At 47.8% G+C, this 26,300-nt stretch overlaps 1 protein-coding gene across 1 annotated transcript; it reads left to right on the forward strand.

Moving 5' to 3' along the window:
* On the forward strand, nucleotides 1-26,300 carry PRCC (proline rich mitotic checkpoint control factor). The gene is made up of 7 exons (XM_040333731.1): nucleotides 1-1,492; nucleotides 10,621-10,668; nucleotides 16,398-16,964; nucleotides 20,041-20,139; nucleotides 23,659-23,802; nucleotides 23,897-23,962; nucleotides 25,535-26,300. Exons 1-7 carry the CDS (start codon nucleotides 2-4, stop codon nucleotides 25,619-25,621), a joined length of 2,502 nt encoding a protein of 833 aa, XP_040189665.1. The 5' UTR covers nucleotide 1; the 3' UTR covers nucleotides 25,622-26,300.

Here is a 26,300-nt window from a genome sequence, read left to right on the forward strand (position 1 = left end):
GATGGGAGTTGTAGTGCCAGAGGCCGGCGTCACGTTGCTCAGGACTGGTGAGCGGGAGGCGGCGGCGGTAGTAGTAGCCATGTCTCTGGTGGCTTACGCTAGCAGTGAAGACAGCGGCTCGGACTCGGAGACGGCACAGGAGCCACGGAAGGAGACAGCACAACCCCCTCCTCCGGCCCAGGCCGAAGCCGCGGCCTATCCTGCGCCCTACAGCCGCCAGGGGGAGCAAGAGCAGCAACAGCAGCAGCACAGCCCCGGGTACTATGGGCCTCCAGGTGGGGTGTACGGCCTGCCCTACCCGCCTGGATACGGGCCCCCTCCTAACTATGGCACTGCGGGCTATGGGGCCCCTGCCTACCCTGTCAGTCCTGGACCCCCAGGGTATGGGGCCTATAACAGCCAGGGGCCTGGGGCTGCCAGCTACCCCAATATGGGGTACAGTCCTGCAGGGTACCCCCCACCAAACATGAACCTGCCTCCACCACAGGGGGCGCCAGTGGGTAACATGCCCCCAGCTCATGGAGGGCCACCGGGCATGAACCTTCCACCCCCGCAGGGGGCATCGGGCATGAACCTTCCACCCCCGCAGGGGGCATCGGGGATGAACTTGCCACCTCCGCAGGGGTCCTCGGGCATGAACCTTCCACCTCCCCAGGGGTCCGCGGGGATGAACCTTCCTCCGCCGCAAGGGTCCTCTGGGATGAACCTTCCACCGCCGCAAGGGTCCTCTGGGATGAACCTTCCTCCGCCGCAAGGGTCCTCGGGAATGAACCTTCCACCGCCGCAAGGGTCCTCTGGGATGAACCTTCCACCGCCGCAAGGGGCTTCGAACATGAACCTGCAACCGCCGCAGGGGGCGTCGAGCATGAACTTACCCCCTCCACAAGCTGGCCAGAATATGAACTTACCCCTGCCACAAGCTGGCCAAAGTATGAACTTACCCCCTCCACAGGGGTCCACAGGAATGAACCTCCATCCCTCACACAGCGGGCCTGGTATGGCCTTGCCCCCTCCCCAAGGCAGCCCGAATATGAACCTCCGGCACGGTACCTCGGGACTAAATTTGCCGCCCACCCAGGGTGGCTCTGGACTACACATGCCCCCTCCCCAGAACACACACGGCATGAACCTCCCTCCCCCGCAAGGCGGGCACGGACTTAACCTCCCTCCCCCCCAGGGCGGCCACGGAATGAACCTCCCTCCCCCGCAGTCCAGTCCCACTGGACTCAACTTGCCTCCCCCGATGGGCGGACACGCTATGAACCTTCCGCCTCCACAGGCTGGGATGGGCCTGCCGCCGGCAATGAACATTCCCCCTCCACAGCTAAGCCCGACGTCGCCGTCAGGAGCAGAACCGCGTTTGCCGCCTCCCAAACCCACCGGCCACGGGCTGAACCTTCCACCCCCGGAGAGCGACAGTTTGGGGAATTCCAAACCGAGGAAGCGATCGGAGCCCGTCAAGATCAGCGTCCCGGAGCTCCGCACTGGAGATGTGAGTATTCCCATATAAATTGGCGGTGTGTCGACCAATGAGGCTTCAGACATCAGTGGGCGGTGTGAGCATCGTTTTCCTTTAACCGTAAAAATGTTGACGGTAGGGATGAGCTCAGAAGTCCCAACCTGCCAAAAAACTGTCACTGTGGACAGCCAATCATAAATGGAGGAGGTATTTGCGAAATGCATCAGCCACTTCTGATTGGCCGCCCACATTGACAGTTTCCTTAGGTTCAGACTCGTGTCTAAACACGACTGAGCTTACCCCTGATTGACAGCTAGGACTAGGGTTGTCCCGATACCACTTTTTTAGGACCGAGTACAAGTACCGATACTTTTTTTCAAGTACTCGCCGATACCGATACTTTTTTTTAAATTAACTTAATGCAGCCATGTCCCCCCACATATGCAGCCATGTCCCCCCACATATGCAGCCATGTCCCCCCTATATCCAGCCATGTCCCCCCATACCTAGATGCTGCTGCATGGTTAAGCAGCCTGCGGGTAACATCACAGCTTTCATTTGAATAGCTGTAGTATTCCCCGCTGCGCGGCGTATAGACACTCCCCCTTGCTCGGGATTGGACAGATCCCGAGCAAGAGGGAGTGTCTATGCGCGGCGGGGAATACTACAGCTATTCAAATGAAAGCTGTGATATTCCCCGCACGCTGTTTAACCATGCAGCGGCGGCGTTGTTGCGGTATGCGACGGGGTCGCATACCGTATCGGGGGTATTTGCGGGAGTACAAGTACTCCCGCAAATACTCGGTATCGGTGCCGATACCGATACTGGTATCGGTATCGGGACAACCCTAGCTAGGACACATGGGTTTGTTGTTTACTAACAAACCTCATGTGATCACCAAGTCGCAGATGGCTTGGTGATCACATGATCTAGAGACTCTAGAGCCATAATGATTGGATTCTAGCTAACCCACCAAATCGCATGATCTAGTCGGCTAGTAGAGACCAGGAGCTTTGGGGGTCAACAGAGTGCACAGCTGAAAGAGCATGAAAGAGAACGTAAATTAGGATGGCTGTCGCTGCAGACAGCCAATCATAAGTGGTGAAGGTATTCAGGCGTCCCGCTTTCTGACAGGATAGCTCAGGCGGGTTCTGATTGACTGTCTGACAGCTGGAACACATGGGTTTGTTTACTAACAAACCTCATGTAACCATCAAGTCGCAGATGGCCTGGTGATCACATGATCTTGCAGCCATGCTGATTGGTTTCTAACTAGTCAACCAGATCACATGAATCTGGTTGGTTAGTAGAGACCTGGAGCTTTTGGGGTCAGCTGTGTGCTCTTAGCATGAAAGGGAACGTTAATTAGGTTGGCTGTCACTCTGGACAGCCAATCATAAGTGGTGGAGACATTCAGGTATACATGTCCCGCTTCCAGGCAGGATAGCTCATGTGAGTTGGGACTCGTGTCTGAACACGACTGAGCTCATCCCTGATTGACAGCTAGAACACATGGGTTTGTTTACTTACAAACCATGTGACCACCAAGTCACAGCTCTGGTCTGGTGATCACATGATCTGGAGCCATGCTGATTGGTTTCTAACTAGTCCACCACATCACATAATTGGGTTGATTAGTAGAGACCTGGAGCTTTTGGGGTCAGCAGTTTGCACAGCTCTATGCTCTTAGCATGTATGGGAACGTGAATTAGGTTGGCTGTCACTGTGGACAGCCAATCATAAGTGGTGGAGGTATTAAGGCATCCCGCTTCCTGGCAGGATAGGTCAGACGGGAACTTGTGTCTGAAGGACTGAGCTCATCCCTGATTGACAGCCAGAGCACATGGTTTTGTTTACTAACAAACCTCATGTGGTCACCAAGTCACAGCTGGCCTGGAGATCACATGATGTGGAGCCATTCTGATTGGTTTCTAACTAGTCCACCAGATTGCATGATCTGGTTGGTTAGTAGAGACCAGGAGCTTTTGGGGTCAGCACACTAACGGTAGGCAGTGTGCACAATAGGTGCACTCTTAGCATGAAAGGGAACATAAATTAGGTTGGCTGTCACTGTGGACAGCCAATCATAAGAAGTGGAGGCTTCAGGTATACATGTCCCGCTTTCTGGCGGGATAGCTCAGGTGAGTAGGGACTTGTGTCTGAGCAGGACTGAGCTCATCCCTGATTGACAGCTTAGAGTACATGGGTTTGTATACTAACAAACCTCATGTGATCACCAAGTCATAGCTGACCTGGTGATCACATGATCTAGATTTATGCTGATTGGGTTCTAACTAATCCACCAGATCGCATTATCTGGTTGGTTAGTAGACACCAGGAGCTTTTAGGGAGTGAGCGTTCTCTAAGGGTCGGCAGTGTGCACAGCCATACATTGGTGATCAGTGAGAAGAATGTCCCTTACATTGGTGATCAGTGAGAAGAATGTCCCTTACATTGGTGATCAGTGGGAAGAATGTCCCTTACATTGGTGATCAGTGGTAAGAATGTTCCTTACATTGGTGATCAGTGGGAAGAATGTTCCTTACATTGGTGATCAGTGAGAAGAATGCTCCTTACATTGGTGATCAGTGAGAAGAATGTTCCTTACATTGGTGATCAGTGGGAAGAATGTTCCTTACATTGGTGATCAGTGAGAAGAATGTCCCTTACATTGGTGATCAGTGAGAAGAATGTCCCTTACATTGGTGGTCAGTGAGAAGAATGTTCCTTACATTGGTGATCAGTGGGAAGAATGTTCCTTACATTGGTGATCAGTGAGAAGAATGTCCCTTACATTGGTGGTCAGTGGGAAGAATGTTCCTTACATTGGTGATCAGTGAGAAGAATGCTCCTTACATTGGTGATCAGTGAGAAGAATGTTCCTTACATTGGTGATCAGTGAGAAGAATGTCCCTTACATTGGTGATCAGTGAGAAGAATGTTCCTTACATTGGTGATCAGTGGGAAGAATGTCCCTTACATTGGTGATCAGTGAGAAGAATGTTCCTTACATTGGTGATCAGTGAGAAGAATGTTCCTTACATTGGTGATCAGTGAGAAGAATGTTCCTTACATTGGTGATCAGTGAGAAGAATGTTCCTTACATTGGTGATCAGTGAGAAGAATGTTCCTTACATTGGTGATCAGTGAGAAGAATGTTCCTTACATTGGTGATCAGTGAGAAGAATGTTCCTTACATTGGTGATCAGTGGGAAGAATGTTCCTTACATTGGTGATCAGTGAGAAGAATGTTCCTTACATTGGTGATCAGTGGGAAGAATGTTCCTTAAGCTGGGTTCACACTACGGTTTTCCCGTCCGTCAGCCGCATACGATTTCAGTATTGAAAACGTACGGGCCCGGACGGGAAAACGTATAGATAGACAATGCATTGCAAATCGTATGCACTCAGATGCATCCGGGTGCGTATGATTTGCTGGCAAAAAGTTTTTTTAAACGTACGCAAAACCGTGTTCAACCACGGTTTTGCGGCCGTTCTTAAAACAGTATGGCAAACGCATACGTTTTCCTTTAACATTAATGTCAATGGAAAACGCACATATGTGCGGTTCCATACGTTCCCGTCCGTTTCAGCCGCATACGGTTTTCCATATAAATCGTATGCGGCTGACGGACGGGAAAACCGTAGTGTGAACCCAGCCTTACATTGGTGATCAGTGAGAAGAATGTTCCTTACATTGGTGATCAGTGAGAAGAATGTTCCTTACATTGGTGATCAGTGAGAAGAATGTCCCTTACATTGGTGATCAGTGGGAAGAATGTCCCTTACATTGGTGATCAGTGGGAAGAATGTCCCTTACATTGGTGATCAGTGGGAAGAATGTCCCTTACATTGGTGATCAGTGGGAAGAATGCTCCTTACATTGGTGATCAGTGAGAAGAATGTCCCTTACATTGGTGATCAGTGGGAAGAATGCTCCTTACATTGGTGATCAGTGGGAAGAATGTCCCTTACATTCGTGGTCAGTGAGAAGAATGTCCCTTACATTCGTGGTCAGTGAGAAGAATGTCCCTTACATTGGTGATCAGTGAGAAGAATGTTCCTTACATTGGTGATCAGTGGGAAGAATGTCCCTTACATTGGTGATCAGTGAGAAGAATGTCCCTTACATTGGTGATCAGTGAGAAGAATGTTCCTTACATTGGTGATCAGTGGGAAGAATGTCCCTTACATTGGTGATCAGTGAGAAGAATGTTCCTTACATTGGTGATCAGTGAGAAGAATGTTCCTTACATTGGTGATCAGTGAGAAGAATGTTCCTTACATTGGTGATCAGTGAGAAGAATGTTCCTTACATTGGTGATCAGTGAGAAGAATGTTCCTTACATTGGTGATCAGTGAGAAGAATGTTCCTTACATTGGTGATCAGTGAGAAGAATGTTCCTTACATTGGTGATCAGTGGGAAGAATGTTCCTTACATTGGTGATCAGTGAGAAGAATGTTCCTTACATTGGTGATCAGTGGGAAGAATGTTCCTTAAGCTGGGTTCACACTACGGTTTTCCCGTCCGTCAGCCGCATACGATTTCAGTATTGAAAACGTACGGGCCCGGACGGGAAAACGTATAGATAGACAATGCATTGCAAATCGTATGCACTCAGATGCATCCGGGTGCGTATGATTTGCTGGCAAAAAGTTTTTTTAAACGTACGCAAAACCGTGTTCAACCACGGTTTTGCGGCCGTTCTTAAAACAGTATGGCAAACGCATACGTTTTCCTTTAACATTAATGTCAATGGAAAACGCACATATGTGCGGTTCCATACGTTCCCGTCCGTTTCAGCCGCATACGGTTTTCCATATAAATCGTATGCGGCTGACGGACGGGAAAACCGTAGTGTGAACCCAGCCTTACATTGGTGATCAGTGAGAAGAATGTTCCTTACATTGGTGATCAGTGAGAAGAATGTTCCTTACATTGGTGATCAGTGAGAAGAATGTCCCTTACATTGGTGATCAGTGGGAAGAATGTCCCTTACATTGGTGATCAGTGGGAAGAATGTCCCTTACATTGGTGATCAGTGGGAAGAATGTCCCTTACATTGGTGATCAGTGGGAAGAATGCTCCTTACATTGGTGATCAGTGAGAAGAATGTCCCTTACATTGGTGATCAGTGGGAAGAATGCTCCTTACATTGGTGATCAGTGGGAAGAATGTCCCTTACATTCGTGGTCAGTGAGAAGAATGTCCCTTACATTCGTGGTCAGTGAGAAGAATGTCCCTTACATTGGTGATCAGTGAGAAGAATGTTCCTTACATTGGTGATCAGTGGGAAGAATGTCCCTTACATTGGTGATCAGTGGGAAGAATGTCCCTTACATTGGTGATCAGTGGGAAGAATGTCCCTTACATTGGTGATCAGTGGGAAGAATGTCCCTTACATTGGCGATCAGTGAGAAGAATGTTCCTTACATTGGTGATCAGTGGGAAGAATGCTCCTTACATTGGTGATCAGTGAGAAGAATGTCCCTTACATTGGTGATCAGTGAGAAGAATGCCCCTTACATTGGTGATCAGTGGGAAGAATGTTCCTTACATTGGTGATCAGTGGGAAGAATGTTCCTTACATTGGTGATCAGTGGGAAGAATGTCCCTTACATTGGTGATCAGTGAGAAGAATGTCCCTTACATTGGTGATCAGTGGGAAGAATTGCCCCCTTACAGATGGCTAAAAAGAACCTTGGTTGAGGAACCCTGCTTTAGTCTGTTGGAGGTGATCTCTCTGGTATGTGTGTAGAACATACAGATGTTCTCTGGTCTGTAGTCATGGATTGGGTCCTTAGAGGCTGCTTTCCATCAGTGGGGATATCACCAGGAATCCCGAAAAGTAGCTGTACAGTGCGGGAAGACCAAGTGGGCCACAACTGTCTCCAAGCTTTTCAAGCAAAGGGTCAGTTTCCTGTCTTTCAGACTTCAGGGGAGCTGAATTCTGACAAGTGGGGGTAGAAAATGCCGGAAGGCCGGGCATCCGTGAGAATAAACAGTGTTGGTGGGCAGTAGGAGGAGGAATAGTGCTCCATCATTGGTATTAGTGGAAGAAATGTAACACTGTTGTTGGTGTCATTGGGGGAAAAAGATTCCCTTATATCATTGGGAGCAAGGGCCGGATGAAGGCTAGCAAAGGGCCACATCCGGCCCTTGTGCCACAGTTTGGAGGCCCCTGGGCTAGGTGATGTGCACGTCACATAACCCCATCAGGCATAGCCTTTCATTCAGTAAAGGAGGGGGCGGAGCCTATCCATTCATCACGAGGAGGCACGGTGGCGAGCCTGGAACAGCAGGCAACCTATGGAAGACCTCATGGCTAAACATGGCGGCACGGAATTAAACACTTGCAGAAGAGAGGAGGATCACAGCTGGAGTTGGATGGATTAGTATCTGAAATGTGCGGAGCACACAACCAGGGGCTTTTTTTTTTGGGCCCCACTTACCTGCAGGTGGTATCTGTACATTTCAGATACTCGCCCATCCAATGGGATCGCACACACGGATGCTTCCTTAGCACCTAGCTTGCTACAGCACCCAAAGGAGGGAGAAGTGGATAGAGCCAGAAGAGGAGGCAGGTGACCTTTCTGTGCAAAGAAGTCCAACTGGATTTTTATTACAAAAAAAAAAAAAAAGACTTCAGTATCACGTTGACTGCTATTTTACAATGGCAGGTTGCAACGTGTTTCTGTGTGCTGCATTGCAAAGAAATGCTGATCTGCTGCTTTTTTATGCACTGCATACCTACAGATTTGTTTGATGTGAAAAGGGCGCATAGAGAGCGATTGCTTTCTCAGTGACCTTGTGTTGAGCTTGCATTGATCGATGTGAATGAGCCCTTGTACTTGGCTGTGTGAGATTCTGCCAGGTCCAAACTGTGGAGCCACACAGCCACCGCTGCGAATTCTACTGACCGGTCCCTCTCTCTTTTTTCTGTAAGTGTGGAGAAAATCGCAACTATTGCTAACGAGAGAAATTAACCTCCTTACAACCGCACGCCGTCAAATGACGGCTGACGAAATACCCTATTGTTCTGACAGGACGTCATATGACGTCCTGTCAGTTAAAGCTGCTAGGGGGCACGCACCGCCGGCGGCGCGCGCGCACCCATCGCGTTACTGGGAAAACAGTGCGCGTGCCCGGCGGCCGCGATGGCCGCCGGGCACCCGTGATTGCCCAGTAACTGAGCAGGACCGTGGATCTCTGTGTGTAAACACAGAGATCCACGTCCTGTCAGGGAGAGAAGACCGATGCTGTGTCCCTTGTACATAGGGACACAGATCGGTCACCTCCCCCAGTCACCCCCCTTCCCCCACAGTTAGAACACTCACTAGGCTACACAATTAACCCCTTCCCCACCCCCTATTGGTTAACCCCTTCCCTGCCAGTCACATTTATACAGTAATCAATGCATATTTATAGCACTGTTCACTGTATAAATGTGAATGGTCCCAAAAATGTGTCAAAAGTGTCCGATGTGTTCACTATAATGTCCCAGTCCCGAAAAAAATCGCAGATCGCCGCCATTACTAGTAAAAAAAAAATAAATAAAAAAAAAAACCTTAAAGCGGGGGTTCACCCTAAAAAATAAATTTTTTTTTTTTTTCTTCTTCTAGCCTAAAATTCGGCATTGTAGCGCGAGCTACAGTATGCCGGTCTTAATTTTTTTATCGCCGTACTCACTGTTATATCGTACATAGTAGATTCCGACTGCCCACGAGGAATGGGCGTTCCAATCCAGACGGAAGGTGATTGACGGCCGGCTCTGGCGCGTCATGCTTCTCCGGAAATAGCCAAAATAGGCTTGGCTCTTCACGGCGCCTGCGCATAGTCTGTGCGCAGGCGCCGTGAAGAGCCGAGACCTACTCCGGCTGTCTTCGGGGAGCGTGAAGTGCCAGAGCCGGCCGTCAATCACCCTCCCTCTTGAAAGGAACGCCCATTCCCCGCGGGCAGTCAGAATCTACTATGTACGATATAACAGTGAGTACGGGGATAAAAAAATTAAGACCGGCATACTGTAGCTCGCGCTACGATGCCGAATTTAATGCTGAAATGTTGTTCTGCAGGGTGAACCACCGCTTTAATTATGTCCCCTATTTTGTAGGCAATATAACTTTTGCGCAAACCAGTCACTATACGGTTATTGCGTTTTTTTTGTTTTTTTTTACCAAAAATATGTAGAAGAATACGTATCGGCCTAAACCGAGATACATTTTTTTTTTTTTTTTAATGGGATATTTATTATAGCAAAAAGTAAAGAATATTGTGTTTTTTTTTTGTTTTGTTTTTTTTCAGAATTTACGCTCTTTTTTTTTTTTGTTTATAGCCCAAAAAATTAAAACCGCAGAGGCGATCAAATACCACCAAAAGAAAGTTCTATTTGTGGGAAAAAAAGGACGTCAATTTTGTTTGGGAGCCACTTTGCACGACCGCGCAATTGTCAATTAAAACGTCGCAGTGCCGGAAGCTAAAATTTCATCTGGGCAAGAAGGGGGATGTATGTGCACAGTAGGCAAGTGGTTAAAGAGTCAGCAGAGGTGACAAGTTTATTTACTTCTGCTGCTTGCCACACAGTTCATCCAGCTCTGAGCAATCCTCTTTTATTGTTCAGTGAAATAAAACGGACTTACAGAGAAAAACCTTAGTCCGTTCCACTCCTTTTGCTGTGAGTGACGGGTTATTTACATATCTCATGCACTATCCTCGCTCGTTTTCTGAAGTCATGTGGTTACTTTTCTGGATTTTGACTGGATGTTAGTGATCATTGACAAGGGGAGTGTAGAGAAGGGTGGGGAGTCTACTGACATCACGACTCCACCCACCGAGCTCCAGACAACAGACCCACCCACAGAATCTGCAGTTTTTCAGTTCTTATAACAGACAGAGGGGAGACATTGGAGAGGTAAGGATACGTGCAGGAGGCATCTATATCCTTATAGATCAGCACTATGGCAGTAGCTTAGAAAGGATGAGAGGGGCTTTACATCCACTTTAATGTAAATATACATGGCACCACCTGTGCCAACTACATTGACCTCGAGCCTCGCCAATGTAATTTTTGTGTTTTGGAAAGTCATTGCTTGTTATCTTTCTGCTACGAGGATTATTATGATGTTATCAGTGATTTGTTCTTTTGTTATTTTATTTTTCAGTCCGACTCGGAGGAAGATGAACCATTCCGGAAGAAAGCAGCAAGTCGGGTAAGACTCCGTCAAGCGACCATTAAAGAGGAAGTAAACCCCAATTTATAAAAAAAACACTGCAAGAAAAACGCATAATGAGCTAGTATGCAATGCATACTAGCTCATTATGTGGCACTTACCTGAGATCGAAGCCCTCCTCATTGCCCTCCGCCGCCATGTCCCCTCGGAGCGTCTTCCTTGAATCGTTGCTCCGGTGCTGTGACTGGCCGGAGCGGCAATGACGTTACTCCCGCGCATGCACGTGGGATCGGCACGATCCCCCCCGCATGCGTGGGCTTCCGGCATTATCCCATTCAGAAAACCGGCACGCTCATCGCGCCTGGGCCATTGTCTACAGCGTGCATGCGCCGTAGACATCGTGCAGTGTTTTCTGCAAACATCTCCTTAACCGTGTAGGTTAGGGAGATATTTCTTGCACCTACAGGTAAGCCTTAATCTATGGCTTACCTGTAGGTGCAAGTTGTCTGGTTGGGTTTACAACCACTTCAAAGGGATGTGAGAGCAGCGCAACAAAGCAAGAGCAATTCAAGGAAATGGGTCCAGCATATTTTGCAAGCCTTCCATGCATTTCCAATGCTTTTTACTCATGTTGTAAAGAGCGATCTTCTCCGTCGCTTCCGGGTATGGGCTGCGGGACTGGGCGTTCCTTCTTGATTGACAGTCTTCCGACGATCGCATCCATCGCGTCACGATTTTCCGAAAGTAGCCGAACGTCGGTGCGCAGGCGCCGTATAGAGCCGCACCGACGTTCGGCTTCTTTCGGCTACTCGTGACACGATGGATGCGACCTTCGGAAGACTGTCAATCAAGAAGGAACGCCCACTCCCGAAGACCCATACCCGGAAGCGGCGGAGAAGATGCATTTCGTAAACGGTAAGTACTGCTCGGATTTTAAAACAACTAGCCCATTCCCCTAGACAAAATGAGCAACAATCTACGGGTAAAATTTTTTTTTATGGGTGAACTCCCGCTTTAAGCCTAGTACCATTTTGTAGCTAAAAGACCGTGCCCCTTTTTGCGATTCGGCACTGTCGCTTTAACTGACAATTGAGCGGTCGTGCAACGTGGCTCTCAAACAAAATTGATGTATTTTTTTTTCCCACAAACAGAGCTTTCTTTTGGTGGTATTTGATTACCTCTGCGGTTTTAATTTTTTGCGCTATAAACAAAAATAGAGCGACAATTTAGAAAACAATTCAATATTTTTTACTTTTTGCTATAATAAAAATCCCCAAAAAATATATATAAAAAAACATTTTCTTTCCCTTAGTTTAGCCCGATACGTATTCTTCTACATATTGTTGGTAAAAAAAATCGCAATAAGCGTTTATTGATTGGTTTGTGCAAAAGTTATAGCGTTTACAAAATAGGAGATCGTTTTATGGCATTTTTATAAATATTTTTTTTTCACTAGTAATGGCGGCAATCAGCGATTTATTTATTTTATTTATTTATTTATTTATATATATATATATATATATATACATTTTTTTTTTATCGTGACTGCGACATTATGGCAGAAACTTTTTTGGGGCCACTGTCATTTTTACAGCAACCAGTGCTATAAAAATGCACTGTTACTGTGAAAATGACATTGGCAGTGAAGGGGTTAAAGCGGTAGTTCACCCCCCCCCCCCCCCCGACACATTTTACCATCGAGACAGGCATTGTAGCGCGAGCTACAGTATGCCTGTCCCGATTTTTTTAACCCCGTACTCACCTTGTAGTCGTCCATCGTAGATTTCGGCTCCCGCGAGGAATGGGCGTGCCTATGAAGAGGGAGGATGATTGACGGCCGGCCCTGGCACGTCACTCTCCCCGAAGACAGCCGGAGTAGGTCTCGGCTCTTCACGGCGCCTGCGCACAGGCTATGCGCACGCGTCGTGACGACCAAGCCTATTTCGGCTATTTCCGGAGAAGCGTGACGCGCCAGAGCCGGCCGTCAATCATCCTCCGTCTCCATAGGCACGCCCATTCCCCGGTATCTTCGATGGACGACTGCAAGGTGAGTACGGGGGTAAAAAATTCGGGACAGGCATACTGTAGCTCGCGCTACAATGCCTGATTTTAAGGTAAAATAAAAAAAAAATATTTTTTTCCCGTCGATAGGGTGAACCCCCGCTTTAACCTCTAGGGGGCGCTATAAGGGTTAAGTGTGCCCTAGTGTGTGATTCTTACTGTAGGGAGGCGTGGCTGGGTGTGTGACGTCACTGATCGTCGTTCCCTATGACAGGGAACAGACGATCAGTGACAGGCTCACTAGGAAGCACGGGGAGAGGTTTGTTTACACTTGCCTCTCCCTGTTCTTCAGCTCTGTGACCCGATCGGGTCCGGCGGGCACGGTCACTGTGCTCAGGACCGGGTCGCTAGCACGCCCCACGGCTGGGCACTTAAAGGGCAACGTACCTGTATGTGATTGTGCCCAGCCGTGCCATATTGCCGACGTATATCGGCGTAAGGCGGTCCTTAAGGTGTTAAAGGAGATGTCCAGCCTAGGCTCGTTTTGGCTGGGCTTCTAAGGGTCACAGGAGTGCAGTTCGCAATTTTGCACTGTGACCCATTTTCAGCAGAGAGCGTTCTGAAGTCCACTCTCTGCTGACGTCGCACAGATCAGTCCAGGCACCTCGCCTGGGAGTCTGGATCTGCCAGATGCCTGGACTGATGGCCTTCTCAGCCTCTCTGCGAGCCGCAGACACGACTGCTCTCCGCCTCTCCACAGCTCTGTGCTCCAATGAGCATGGAGGAGCAGAGAGGAGAGTTGCTGACTGACAGGCACCAACTATGCTCGGGAAGCGGAGTAAACCGAGCCATCGGCGATGTTCGGTGACTCGGTTCTCAGTGCAGAGGCGGCGAGGGACAGATGCAGCATCGGACCAATGCTGCATCCACCTAGGTAAGTATGATTATGGGCGGGGAAATAAAAATGGTGTAAAAAGGCTCTTTGATCTTGTATGGACAGATCCTCTGCTTCTGCAGGGTCTCTCTTGGCAAGGCCAAAATAGACACAGCAAGAGTAGTAAAGCTCCACATGCTCAGCTTGGTCCCTATTGCTCCAGCAACATATCCTGGTTGATCAGAGCTAGCCAGGTCACATGGTATTGACATCACACATTTGGGCGTGTATATACAGATTCTCAATGATGGCCTAGTCCCTCCCTCCTCCATGCCTAGTAACTAAAAAATAACACAGTGGGTGGGATGTCGCCTCTTGATTGATGTATGATCCGCCTCCCATAACGGCATGAGCACACAGGCTATAGTGGAAATCTCCTCCTGCCTTCCTGTCTAAACACTCAGGCAGACTCTGCAGTTTATCATGTGACGTGGTATACAGATTACCCAAAAAGGTATAAAGTGGCAGTATTTTAATGTAAAAAGATGATTTATAAGCTGTGGGCACTGCGGGGTGGGTGGATGAACTATTTTCATGTTACTGGGTTTAGTAACCCTTTAATCATAGATGCAGTGTGATTGAAAGTGAAGAGTTTTATAAAGAAAACAAAAAGTCTTACTTCCCTAAGTGGATGTAGCATGGTCCGAGGCTGCATCTGCAGCTCCTAAGACCAAGAACTGAGCGATCAAAGACCCCTAATCGCTCAGTTCCCAGTCTTCACTGAGCAGAGAACGATGACTGTCAGTTGCGGGTTCTCTGCTCTGTTCCTCCAGCACTCACCAGAATCTGGGTGGATCTCGACATTAAAATTGGGATCTGAGGGGGCTGAGGGACGTCAGCTGACAGCGGGCTTTAGCCACAGGAGTGCAGAACTAAGTACCCTCCTGAGACCCATAGGAGAAGTAGGGCCAAATGAGCTTTGGCTCTACTTCTCCTTTAAGCCCTGTTACTTGTGAAACTCGTTGGGTGTGAAGCTACAGGTGGAAGGCTTTCAGAGTGTGCTGGAAGTTATTTGGTTGCTCAGTAAAACAATTTGTGTTCTTCAACATGTCATTGGTGTGTGGCCCGTTTTCCTGAAGTGTGGAGCATCGGGGGGCTCCTTTACTTTGGCACCTGGCTCGTCAGTGAGATTGAGTAGGACAAAGGCGGTTTCTGTAGCGATGGGATGTGCTGTGATCACAAAGTAGTCACCTCTAGAGATGGTCTTGGACGTGTTCAGGATCCTAGTCCAAACCCACATGCCCGATCCCACCAGGAAGCTGACACTGCACACCGCTAATCACGGGGAGTGAGACATTTCCCGATCTTTGCAGTTACAGACTGGGATTTCTCACTGCCTAGGATTAGTGGTGTGCCGTGTCGACATCCTAGTGGGATCGGGCAAGTGGGTTGGGACTAGGATCCAAACACATTCAAGCCCATCTCTAGTCGCCACATATTGTCTGAGGGTATTGTCAATCCAGGAATTTCCTGAACCTATGTATACAGCGTAACTGTGGCCTCGCTTAGTTTGGCTTTGCCACGTTGAGGCTGAAGTTCTTATTTTTCCTTTATGTCTGTGTTTTTTGGGCTACTTGGACACACACATAACTATTTGGTTTACCAATTAACGACTGCCTCCTGTAGATTTACTACTACAGGGTGGCCGCTGTGCGCAGAATCGCTTATATATACGTGATTCTGCATTTCCGGGTAGAGGGCAGTGATAGGGAATCAAATTGTTTGTTCATTCCCTGTCGAGCCCGCCCCTCATCTGCCCATTCACAGAAGCCTTTGCATTTTGGGGATGAGTTCACGTAATACAAAGGCTTCTGTGAATGGGCAGAAGAAGGGGAGGGGTGGGCATAGCAGTTCCAGCGACTCTGCTCATGAAGGAGCTCTGAAAGTTATCTTCTTGGAGCATAATAAACCTGTCAGATGTAAAGAATAGAGATAAGTCTGAGGCGTGATCTGCCAATATGGTTCCGGCTATCGGGATGGTTCCTGTAAGGACTGCGCAGGCGCAATGCTTGCCGACGGAAATCTCCGAACCTCGGCCGGCATCCAGGGCGATGTGGAATTTGAGAAAAGTAGCCAGCCGGCCTCACGTCCTTGCTTCGCTCGGCCTTCTGGCTTTTTTTTTTAACATCCTCCAATCCACGGGGATGTTAAGGAATGAGCCTGGATGCCGGCCGAGGTTCGGAGATTTCCGTCGGCAAGGATTGCGCAGTCCTTACAGGAACTGTCTGGATAGGGGAACAATACCGACAAGTCACCGGCAGTCATCTCGCTGGACTTATCTTGTGGTATGCCTGCAGGTTTTTTTTTCTTTTTACAAAGTAGCTAATTCTTGGAGTTCAGTTTTAGTGATTATTTTATTTTCAATTTGGATAGAGTAAGGAAGGGCTATCTCCCCTGTCAGTTTTTTTTTTATTTTTATTTTTTTGCAATCTGTGTCCAGTTGGGGAGATTTCCCTTCACTTCCTGTCCTACCACCAAAACAGGAAGTGAGAGAATCCAGGGGTGTCACCAAAACTAGTGTCCCGATTGGAAGATTCCCCCTCTTACTGCTCTGATCAACCCAAAATTTGCAATTTTCTTTTACTTTCACTTTTGATAACAGTAAACAGGACAGATAAAGAGGGTGAATCTGCCAAATGGGGACACAGACAGCAATAAAAACTTACAGGAGTTCTAATCCCTCTCCACTCTATTCAAAATGTTAAATTCTGGTTATGTATATTAATATTGTTTTCAGGCCTTGTGACTACTAGTTGGCATCCGTGCCCATTGAACAGATGTTTTCGTAAACATTATACTAAATTGACTAAACCTCCTTTCCTGTTGTTTTTAGGTATCCAAAGAAGGGCTTGGACTGTCGTCCTTACTCCCTGAACCGAAGAATGCACGTGGGGGAGACTCCAAACGCACGTTCCTCCCTTACATCTTCACAAAGAAACCATCTGACTCTCCCAACGAATCAAAACCCAAGCAGAAGTCCAAGCCCAAGCTCACCGCCAGCTCCGAGGTGTCCCACACGCCGTCTCCATCGGCCATCAAAGCGGCAGCCAAGAACGCCGCCCTGCAGGTGACCAAGCAGATCACACAGGAGGAGGATGAGGAAAGCGACGAAGAGTTCCAACAGGGCAACTTCTTCTCATTGACGGACAGCAACGAGGCTGCTATGGCTCCCGATGAGAGCTATACATATCCGCTTCCACCAGTGAATGATGATGGACCTCCGGGGGTCGATCATGGTCAGTTACAGAGCGATGCAGCAAATGCTCCACTGGAGTTCAAGACAGCACCTGGCCCAAACCAACCGTGGTCAGCCATGTCTACAGAAGACTACGGCGGCCAGGAGTACGGCCAGTATCATGAGTATAACAACCCACAAGCTGCTGCTGCTGCATACTATCAGGTAGGTTAATGAGCCTGTATTCACAAAAGTAACACATTTTGTATCGGTGGAGCCTGTGTGGCTGACCCTGTGTTCTTGTATGCCTTGGATACTCCAACTGTGCGATATCCCTATCATAATTCCCAGTTTATTGCTGTTCACCTGGGAGAATTGGGTGTCCCTGTCCTCGTTTGTGTGTCCCAGATCCCCCTGTCCTCGTTTTGTGTGTCCCAGATCCCCCTGTCCTTGTTTTGTGTGTTCTAGAGCTGCACGATTCTGTTTAAAATGAGAATCACGATTTTTTTGCTTAGAAGATAGATCACGATTCTCGCGGCGTAACATCATCTTTCACATTAAAACAAAAAAAATTGGGCTAACTTTACTGTTTTTTTTCCCAAAAAAAACTGCATTTAAAAGACCGCTGGGCAAATGCAGTGTGACATAAAATATTGCAGCATTAGCCATTTTATTTCCTTCCGTATTTATCGGCATATCCCATGCACTTTTTTGCCCTGAAAATCAGGGCAAAATCGTAGGTGCGCGATATACGCCGATACCCGCTTCCCGCACTGTGTTTGAACCACTGCGCCAACATATACCGAGCGCAGTACACTCGGGTATAGTCGGGCAGGCTCGGCTCCTCTCGCGTAAAGGACGCACAGGACGTGACCGCGAGAGGAGCCGAGCCTGCCCGACTATACCCGAGTGTACTGCGCTCGGTATATGTCGGCGCAGTGGTTCAAACACAGTGCGGGAAGTGGGTATCGGCGTATATGGAGCACCTACGATTTTGCCCTGATTTTCAGGGAAAAAAAGTGCGCGGGATATGCCGATAAATACGGTAAGCTTCGACAAAAATCCTGGAAGCTGATTGGATTCTTTGCAGAGCTGCACCAGATTTTACACGCTTCAGCTTTAGTAAATCGACTCCACAAAGTCACATGACAAGTTGCAGCCCCTTGATTTGCCGGACCTGCAGAAGTAAACGTGGCCGGAGACATTTTTTTTTTTTTTGTCTTTCCAGCCTGGAGGAGAGATCTCTCCATAAAGAGGACCTGTCACGCACTATTCCTATTACAAGGGATGTTTACATTTATAGGAATAAAGGTGATCAGAATATTATTTTTTTTAAGAGAAAGTGTAAAAATCACACATGTGAGGTATAGCCGTGAGTGTTAGAGCGATAGCAATAATTTTAGCCCTAAAACTCCTGCTGTAACTCAACTGGTAACCTGTAAAACATTTTAAAGTGTCTCCTATAGTGATTTTTTAGGTACCAACGTTTGGCGCCATTCCACTAGTGTGTGCAATTTTGAGGCGTGACACGTTGGGTATCTATTTACTCTGCGTAACATCATCTTTCTCACGATATAAAAAAAATTGGGCTAACTTTACTGGCCTAATTTGTTTATTTATTTATTTTATTTTTTAAAGCGGAGCTCCACCCTAAAGTGGAATTCCCACTGATCGGAACCCTCCCCCCCCCCTCTGGTGTCACACTTGACACCTTTCAGGGGGGAGGGGGGTGCAGACAGGTATTTGCACCCACTTCCGGCCACACAGTCTCGGGCAGACTGCGGGCATGACGTCACCTCCCCCCCCCCCCCCCCCCGTTGTGTTCTGGGAACACTTGGCTCCCAGTACACAGCGGGAGCCAATCAGCAGGCGTAGCGCGACTCGCGCATGCGCTGTAGGGAACCGGGCAGTGAAGCCGGAGCACTTCACTTCCTGGTTCCCTCACCGAGGATGGCGGGGGGGGGGGGGGGCAACAGAGTGACGAGCGATCGCTCGTCCTCTGCTGCGGACGGCGCTGGACTCCAGGACAGGTAAGTGTCCTAATATTAAAAGTCAGCAGCTGCAGTATTTGTAGCTGCTGGCTTTTAATATTTTTTTTTTCAGCGGACATCCGCTTTAAGTTAATGAAACTTGTTTTCTTTCCAAAAAAAGTGCTGTAAAATTACCATGTGATTTAAAAAGGGCCTCCATTTTATTTCCTAGGGTCTCTGCTAAAAAAAGATCTATAATGTTCAGAGTAATTTTCTAGCAAAAAAAAAAAATAAATTCTGATTTTCACATGTGGGAGAGGAGTGGAGGTAAAAAAAATTCTGACACTGACCTAAGCCTGTTCGTTCCCTTTGCGGAGACGCATTCTTCCCCTCTGCCCATTGTCTCGGCTTTTGATTGGGTAGATTGATAGCACTGCAGCCATTGGCTCCAGTGACCGGGGGGGCGGGGGCCGAGTCCTGCATTCTGTGTGAATGTACAGAACTCAGGAGCGCGCCCACACGGGTGTCCACCTTAGGAGAGCCTTCTCCAACATGGCCACTTGATTCGGGGAAGAGCTACCAGCGCTGCCGGGGGACCCCAGAAGAGGAGGATCGGGGGCCACTCTGTGCAAAAGAAGTGCACAGTGAAGGTAAGTATAACATGTTATTTAAAAAAAAAAAAGAGGGTTTACAACCCCTTGAAGGTTTTATGTTTACTAGGGACTATATAGGGTAATATAGCCACGAGGTGTCCCACATGCCATCTCCATCAGCCATCAAAGCCAATCGATGTGTCAAGCTCCTGAAAAAATAGCAGTGCCCTTCCTTACATGTGCCTTTAGCCTTTTGTTTGTATACTGGTGTCTTCCATGTGAGATTTAAAGTCCCTGACTATTAGTCTCTTTAGATTTTGGCGTAAGATTTGGTGATGTCACTACTATGCTGCTCACTGTTCTCTTAGCTGGAGAGGAAGATGTACCCGAATAGCTGCAGAGCAAGGATCTCCCTGCTTCTGCTTTATCCATTTTGTAGATCTGTGCTTCCTCTACCTCTTCTTTTTGCTTCCTGAGTATTTCTGCGCCAGTGTTCAGAAGGCCAGTGCTTACGTGAAGAAGCAAAGCGCAGTCTCTACCAAGATGGCCGCCTCCATACAGCAGAGACGCAGTGCAGAACAAGGCATGTATGCTTTTAATAGGGAAGAGATCATCTGCAGGGAGCCTAGTCATTTGTGAGCCTAGCACACTCAGTAAAGTCCCTCAGTTATGTTGTGTTTTTAGATGATACGGTTCTATACAGATTTTCTGTTCAACTTCTTTTCATTTTTTCTACAGCAGGAATATTACGGTAGCGGGTATTATCAGGATCCGGAGCAGTCTTCAGGCCCCCAGCAAGACTCCCCAACAGGCGACTCTTTCATGGATGATGAAGCGGTGAGATTTACGTTTTTTACTTTTAGACCCCTTTCACACTTAGGCGGTTTTCAGGCATTTTAGTGCTAGAAATCGCCTCTAAAAAGCTCATGAAATCCGCCTCCCATTCATTGCAGTGTGTCTTTTCGAATTGGGACGGAGCGCTTTCAGGACGTTACGAAAAGTCCTGCAAACTGCATCTTTGGGGGCGACTTGGGAGCGCTGTATACAGAGTTCTCGAAACGCCCTGCCCATTGAAATTATTTGGCAACGCTTCGGAAGCACCGCAACACAGCGTTTTTAACTCCTTCTTTGGTTAAAAGCTAGTGGCCGAAAAGTGCCGCTTAAACAGCGGTAAAGCGCCGCTAATACGAGTGGCACTTTACCACTAACAGCCGGCGCTTTCAGTGTGAAAGCAGCCTTAGCTGTAGAAAGGAGAACTTTAAACTCGCAAAAAACTCTTCCATTAAAGTAGATTGTCCCAGGTAACCCCCTTTTAGTGAATGCCCTTTGTCACACAGTCACTTCCTGCAGGGGCCATATCAGTTAGACCCCTTTCACACTGAGGCAGTTTTCAGGCATTTTTAGCACTAGAAATTGCACCTGAAAACGGCCTCCTATTCTCTGCAATGAGTGCTTTCATACTCGGGCGGTGCTCTTGCGGGATGTTCAGAAAATTCCTGCAAGCAGCATCTTTGGGGCGGGTTGGGAGCGCTGTATACAGCGCTCCCAAAACGACCCTGCCCATTACAATCTGTCTCAAAAAAAAATTACCACGCAATTGTCATTCAATGTGTGACAGCGCTGAAACTTGATCGTGGGTGAAAGTGCCGACTAGGTGAGTGGTTAAAGGATATGTAAAGGTTTGTTTTAAAACAAACATGTCATGCTTACCACCTCTGTGCAGTTGGTTTTGCACAGAATGGCCCTGATCTTCCTCTTCTGGGGTCCCTCAGTGGCGCTCCTGGGTCCTCCTCTTTTTGAGTGCCCCGTTGGAGAGCTGCTCTCCCTCGGGGGACACATGCTCTCATGTCCCGCTGCTGCATCCATTGACACAGACAGCAGGACTTGTCTCCGCTTCCCAGGTCCCATGTCATTGGATTTGATTGACAGCAACGGGAGCCAATGGCTGAGCTGCTATTGATCTTCCCAATCAAAACCTGAGACACCAGCTGGAGCTGCTGTGCTTGTTCCCGTCGCTGGAAAGACCCGGTTCAGGTAAGGGAGGCTCTGGGGGGGAGCTGCAGCACAGGAGGTTTTCACCTTAAAGGAACACTAAAGGTTCGTTTTTTATTAGATCAATTGATTGCTGTAAGCTAGAGCATTTAAATATCACTTACCTCGTTTTTCCTTTTGACCTCCAAAATACAGTAATCCAGGTTTGAAAATGCCATTTCCTGTCACTCCTCTTCTTGCTTTCCACCAGCACCTGAGCCGTTTTGCATGGTGGAAAGCAGAATGTGCTCACCCCCTCCCTATGACTACAGCCCTGCGTGAAGATGCTCTCTTATCCCTCACAGGCATGGAGGCTAAGCCTAATGGGAACTGTAGTTCCCATTAGGCCGTGATGTAGCAAGAATGAATGCGCACCGCAAACCAGGAAGTCAGTGAGAATAATGATTCAGTAGTGCTGGAGGTGAATAAAACAGCTCTATTTCAACAGGTATCAAACTAGTTATAATGCAAAACATTACTTTTTACTTTATCAGCTACGGTCAGACTTTAATTTACGAGGAAAATATTTTTGTCTTTACAACCCCTTTAATGCATAGAATGTATTAAGGTGAAAAACCTTTGAGGGTTTACAACTCCATTAATGTATTGGGCAGCTATTGGCTTTGAGCCTTGATATCGGAACCCATTACTTCCCTATGGCAAGGGGAACTGCCATGAAACTACATTGGTCTGATAGAATCATTCGTTCCAGGAAATGATAGCAGCAAGCAGAACTTCCTCCAGGTGCCCCTAGACTTTACAAACGGCACTGGAGGGAAGAAATTACTCCTCGGGGTACTTTAAAAATTCTGTATACATTACTACAGCTCTCAAAATTTTCCACTCGCATTTTGCGACTGTAAAATGGCTGTTGATGAGCGTGGGGCTGCCTCAGTAGGGGGGGGGGGGGCGAGCACTGCCGACACTGTCTCCCAGCCAGGGGAAGAGTGAGGAGAAGAAGAGGTGAGCTGTCCGTATCAGCAGAGAGCGGGATTGCCCGCTGTAATAGCTTTCATTAGAACTTCCTGTGTTCCCGGCGCTCACCGTCGCATAGCTCCACCTCTTGGTCCGGTGCCTTTGATAGACAGAACGCGGGTCCAATGTGGGACATGTAATGTCATCAAAGGCATTGGGCCAAGAGGTGGGGGCTATGTGACAGTGAGCCCCGGGAACTTCAAATGAGAGCTATTACAGTGGGTAATACGGGCTGCATTGTGCACAGGTTTCGCTGCATTGGGCACAGGCCCGGCCACGCTGCATTGGGCACAGGCCCGGCCACGCTGCATTGGGCACAGGCCCGGCCACGCTGCATTGGGCACCGGCCCGGCCACGCTGCATTGGGCACAGGCCCGGCCACGCTGCATTGGGCACAGGCCCGGCCACGCTGCATTGGGCACAGGCCCGGCCACGCTGCATTGGGCACAGGCCCGGCCACGCTGCATTGGGCACAGGCCCGGCCACGCTGCATTGGGCCCAGGCCCGGCCACGCTGCACTGATAAGGTTGTTGATATTTATTTTTGTAACTTTAATTCTGCATAAAAAAATGTAAGTGTCATTTATGAGGGCAGGATTAGGGGGCAGGGCATGTTAGGGGTTGGGTGGGGCAACTGGTGGCGAGTAACCCTTAAGGCCTGGCTAGTAGCTCAGGACTTGAAATTTTGAGCCCTGCATTACAAGAAGCAAAAAGTGACAAATTGAACTGTGTGGATGTGGTGGCAGTTCTGAGCTATAACCTACCGTGTTTCCCTGAAAATAAGCCCGGGTCTTATATTAATTATGCCAACAAAAGACACAGTAGGGCTTATTTTCGGGGTAGGTCTTACCATGTAATGTGCTGTCTTCTCTCCCCCTCTCTGCTTGTCAGGAATCCCTAGTGTGAACGGAGTTAAAATGCTTGTAAAATCCTATAATCCACTTTATTACAGTATTATATAATGTACAATGTGTGCGTTTCTGTAATATAATTGTGCCAAATACATTTGTTGTAGCGCCGCTCTGCACTTCTGCTACCCGCCGGAGCTCTCTTCCCCGCAATTATATTACAGAAACACACACATTGTATATTATAAACTACTGTAATAGAGTGGATTGTAGGATTTTACAAGCATTTTTAACTAGGGCTTATTTTTGGGGTAGGGCTTATATTGCAGCCCTCCTGGAAAATAACGCTAGGTCTTATTTTCAGGGTAGGTCTTATTTTTGGGGAAACCGGGTATATTGCAAAGCGGAGATGATCTTGGAGTTGAGCTTTCAACGTCTGACAGCAATAGTAAGGAAAGGAGACCTCCGAGATACTTATTGTGGGTCCTTGTGTTTTATTACAGTTCAAGCGTCTACAAGGAAAGCGGAATCGGGGGAGAGAGGAAATTAACTTTGTAGAGATTAAAGGTGACGACCAGCTCAGCGGGAACCAGCAGTGGCTGACCAAGGCTCTGACGGAGGAGAAAAACATGAAGTCCTTCAGCAAGGTAATCTCCTATGTGGATGTGAAATGAGAGCCAGCATTGCATGGTAACCGTCACAGATTTGCTGAATTGTTCTTTGTTTTTTCCCTGTATCTAGAAAAAAGGGGATCAGCCAACCGGACAGCAACGGCGGAAACATCAGATCACCTACCTGATCCACCAGGTGAGTTATAGACTTTTAGGTTGACTTTTCCTTACACCTGTACATTTAAGTGATGCACAAAGCAATCACAAGTTAATGTGATATTAGTTTTGATAAGTTTTCCATGTCATCTAGCTTGGATCTGAGAGGGGGCATTTTCTGGGAAGCAGAGTGAGGGTATCTGGAGACCACTGTGTACTAGATCCCCAATGTCTCCCCTGCCCTCTAATGCAGCTATTTGAGCACAGATCGTGCTTGAATAGCCACATTCTTGGCTATGCTTGCTGAGGAATGACAGCTGTAACACTGGAAGTGGTGTAATACAGGGTTTGACAAATTTGCTTGGAATCTATGAGCCAGCTAAAAAAGTTAGGAGCCAGAAACGCGCCCCGTCCCGCCGAGTTCGCGCACATACGTGAGTAGCGCCTGTATATGAAAACGGTGTTCAAACCACAGAAGTGAGGTATCGCCGCGATTAGTAGAGCGAGAGCAATAATTCTAGCAATCTGTAGAATTTTTTTAAACGTCGCCTATGGAGATTTTAAAAAGTAAGTTTGTTGCCATTCCACGAGCGGATGCAATTTTTGAAGCGTGACATGTTGGGTATCAATTTACTCAGCGTAACATTCTCTTTCATAATATAAAAAAAATTGGGCTAACTTTACTGTTGTCTTATTTTTTTATTTAAAAAAGTGTTTTTTTTTCCCAAAAAAGTGCGCTTGTAAGACTGCTGCGCAAATACGGTGTGACAAAAAGTATTGCAACGACCACCATTTTATTCTGTAGGGTGTTAGAATAAAAAAATAATATATATATATATATATATATATATATATATATATGTGTGTGTGTTTCGGGGGTTCTAATTAGAGGGAAGGAGATGGCAGTGAAAACACAGGGGAAGTAGCATTGCTGGTTGTATGTCATACCAGCAGCCACCACAAGATGGTGCCAGATCACAGAAGGAAGCATAGGCCTGCAGAAGGCCGTAAAGCCACGGCCTCAATGGCCGCCGCGATCGCGAGGTGGGGGCGCATGGAGACACAGGATGGGGTATCCTGTGTCTCCATGCTCCCCCGGCGCGTGATTGCGTGGGGCCACGCCGGCTGGTAATTGAGGCCACGGCCTATGCTTTCTTCCTAGGACACCAGGTCGCTAATTCTAGTCGCAATTGTGACCTGGCGCCCGGATTTTGTAGAACCCTGGTGTAATATACTTCACTTTCCGGAGTCATTAGTCACAGGAGGGATCATGGAGTGGATGTTTCCCAAGTTCTTGCTGAACAAACTGTTTCCTGTGGTCCCAGGCTCCTCAGAGGGACTGAAGAGCCCAGCAACCACTGTGGGTGCTGCTAGTCAGGTGGGGGGCAGAGGGAGAGCCCCATAAGTGACCCATGTGCTGGTTCTTAAAGCTGGCATTTAACCTCTTTTGTACCATGCAGTTTATAAACGTACTTTGGTGGATAAGTGGTTAAGAAGAGTGGTATGGTCACCGGAGCCATATGTATGATGATTCTCCCTGATAACACATTACTGCAGCAGAACTTGGAACTACATCCGCTGCTTTCTCAACATCTTTCCGTTTCCTTCTCAGGCCAAAGAGCGGGAGCTGGAACTGAAGAACGCTTGGTCCGACAACAAGATGAGCCGGCGACAGACACAAGCCAAGTACGGGTTCTAGCAGAGCGTGCGCAGCGACGGGCGACTTCCAGCGATCACACAAGTTATTTTTATTTTTTTTCCCCCACTGTGGTTGAGAATCAAAAACAATTCCACCGATTGGCCAACGCCACCACTTGTGTTATTTAACCGCAAACTCTTGCTCCGTATTAATGTGATTATCTGTGACTCTGCAGTGCCAGATTTGCCGTTTTTCCTGCTTGGGACGGATAAGGAATCGTTTTCCCTGTAAAATATGTGAATGATGGGGACATGGGACTTTTTCACGTACGTTTGTTTGTAGACTCGCCACTGCTTTTTACGTCTAATAGTGCAGAGCGCTCCTCCGAACCCCCCCCTGTCACTCGCTGCTGTTGTACAATGAGACCTTTGTAGACCACATAGCATGGAGGATGCCATTTTGGCTCCCTCTAAGGCGAAGGTTGAGTGCTGCTACTACATGGGCACCATTGTATGTCAGTGTTATATATATTTTTTTTTGAAGGGCGTTACCATATATAATAAAATAGAATTTTCACTTCCCTGCTCTGTTTATAAGCAAACACCAGGGCACCATGCTTTCTGGTATACTAAGATGGGATAGGGCCCTTTTTTTAAATACCAATGTTTGGGCTGTAATGCCAAGTTTTACCTGCAGGGGGAGCTGCAGACAATAAAATTACGGCTGCCGTTGAAATAGA

Source organism: Rana temporaria, chromosome 13 (assembly GCF_905171775.1).
Source record: "Rana temporaria chromosome 13, aRanTem1.1, whole genome shotgun sequence".
NCBI lineage: Eukaryota > Metazoa > Chordata > Amphibia > Anura > Ranidae > Rana > Rana temporaria.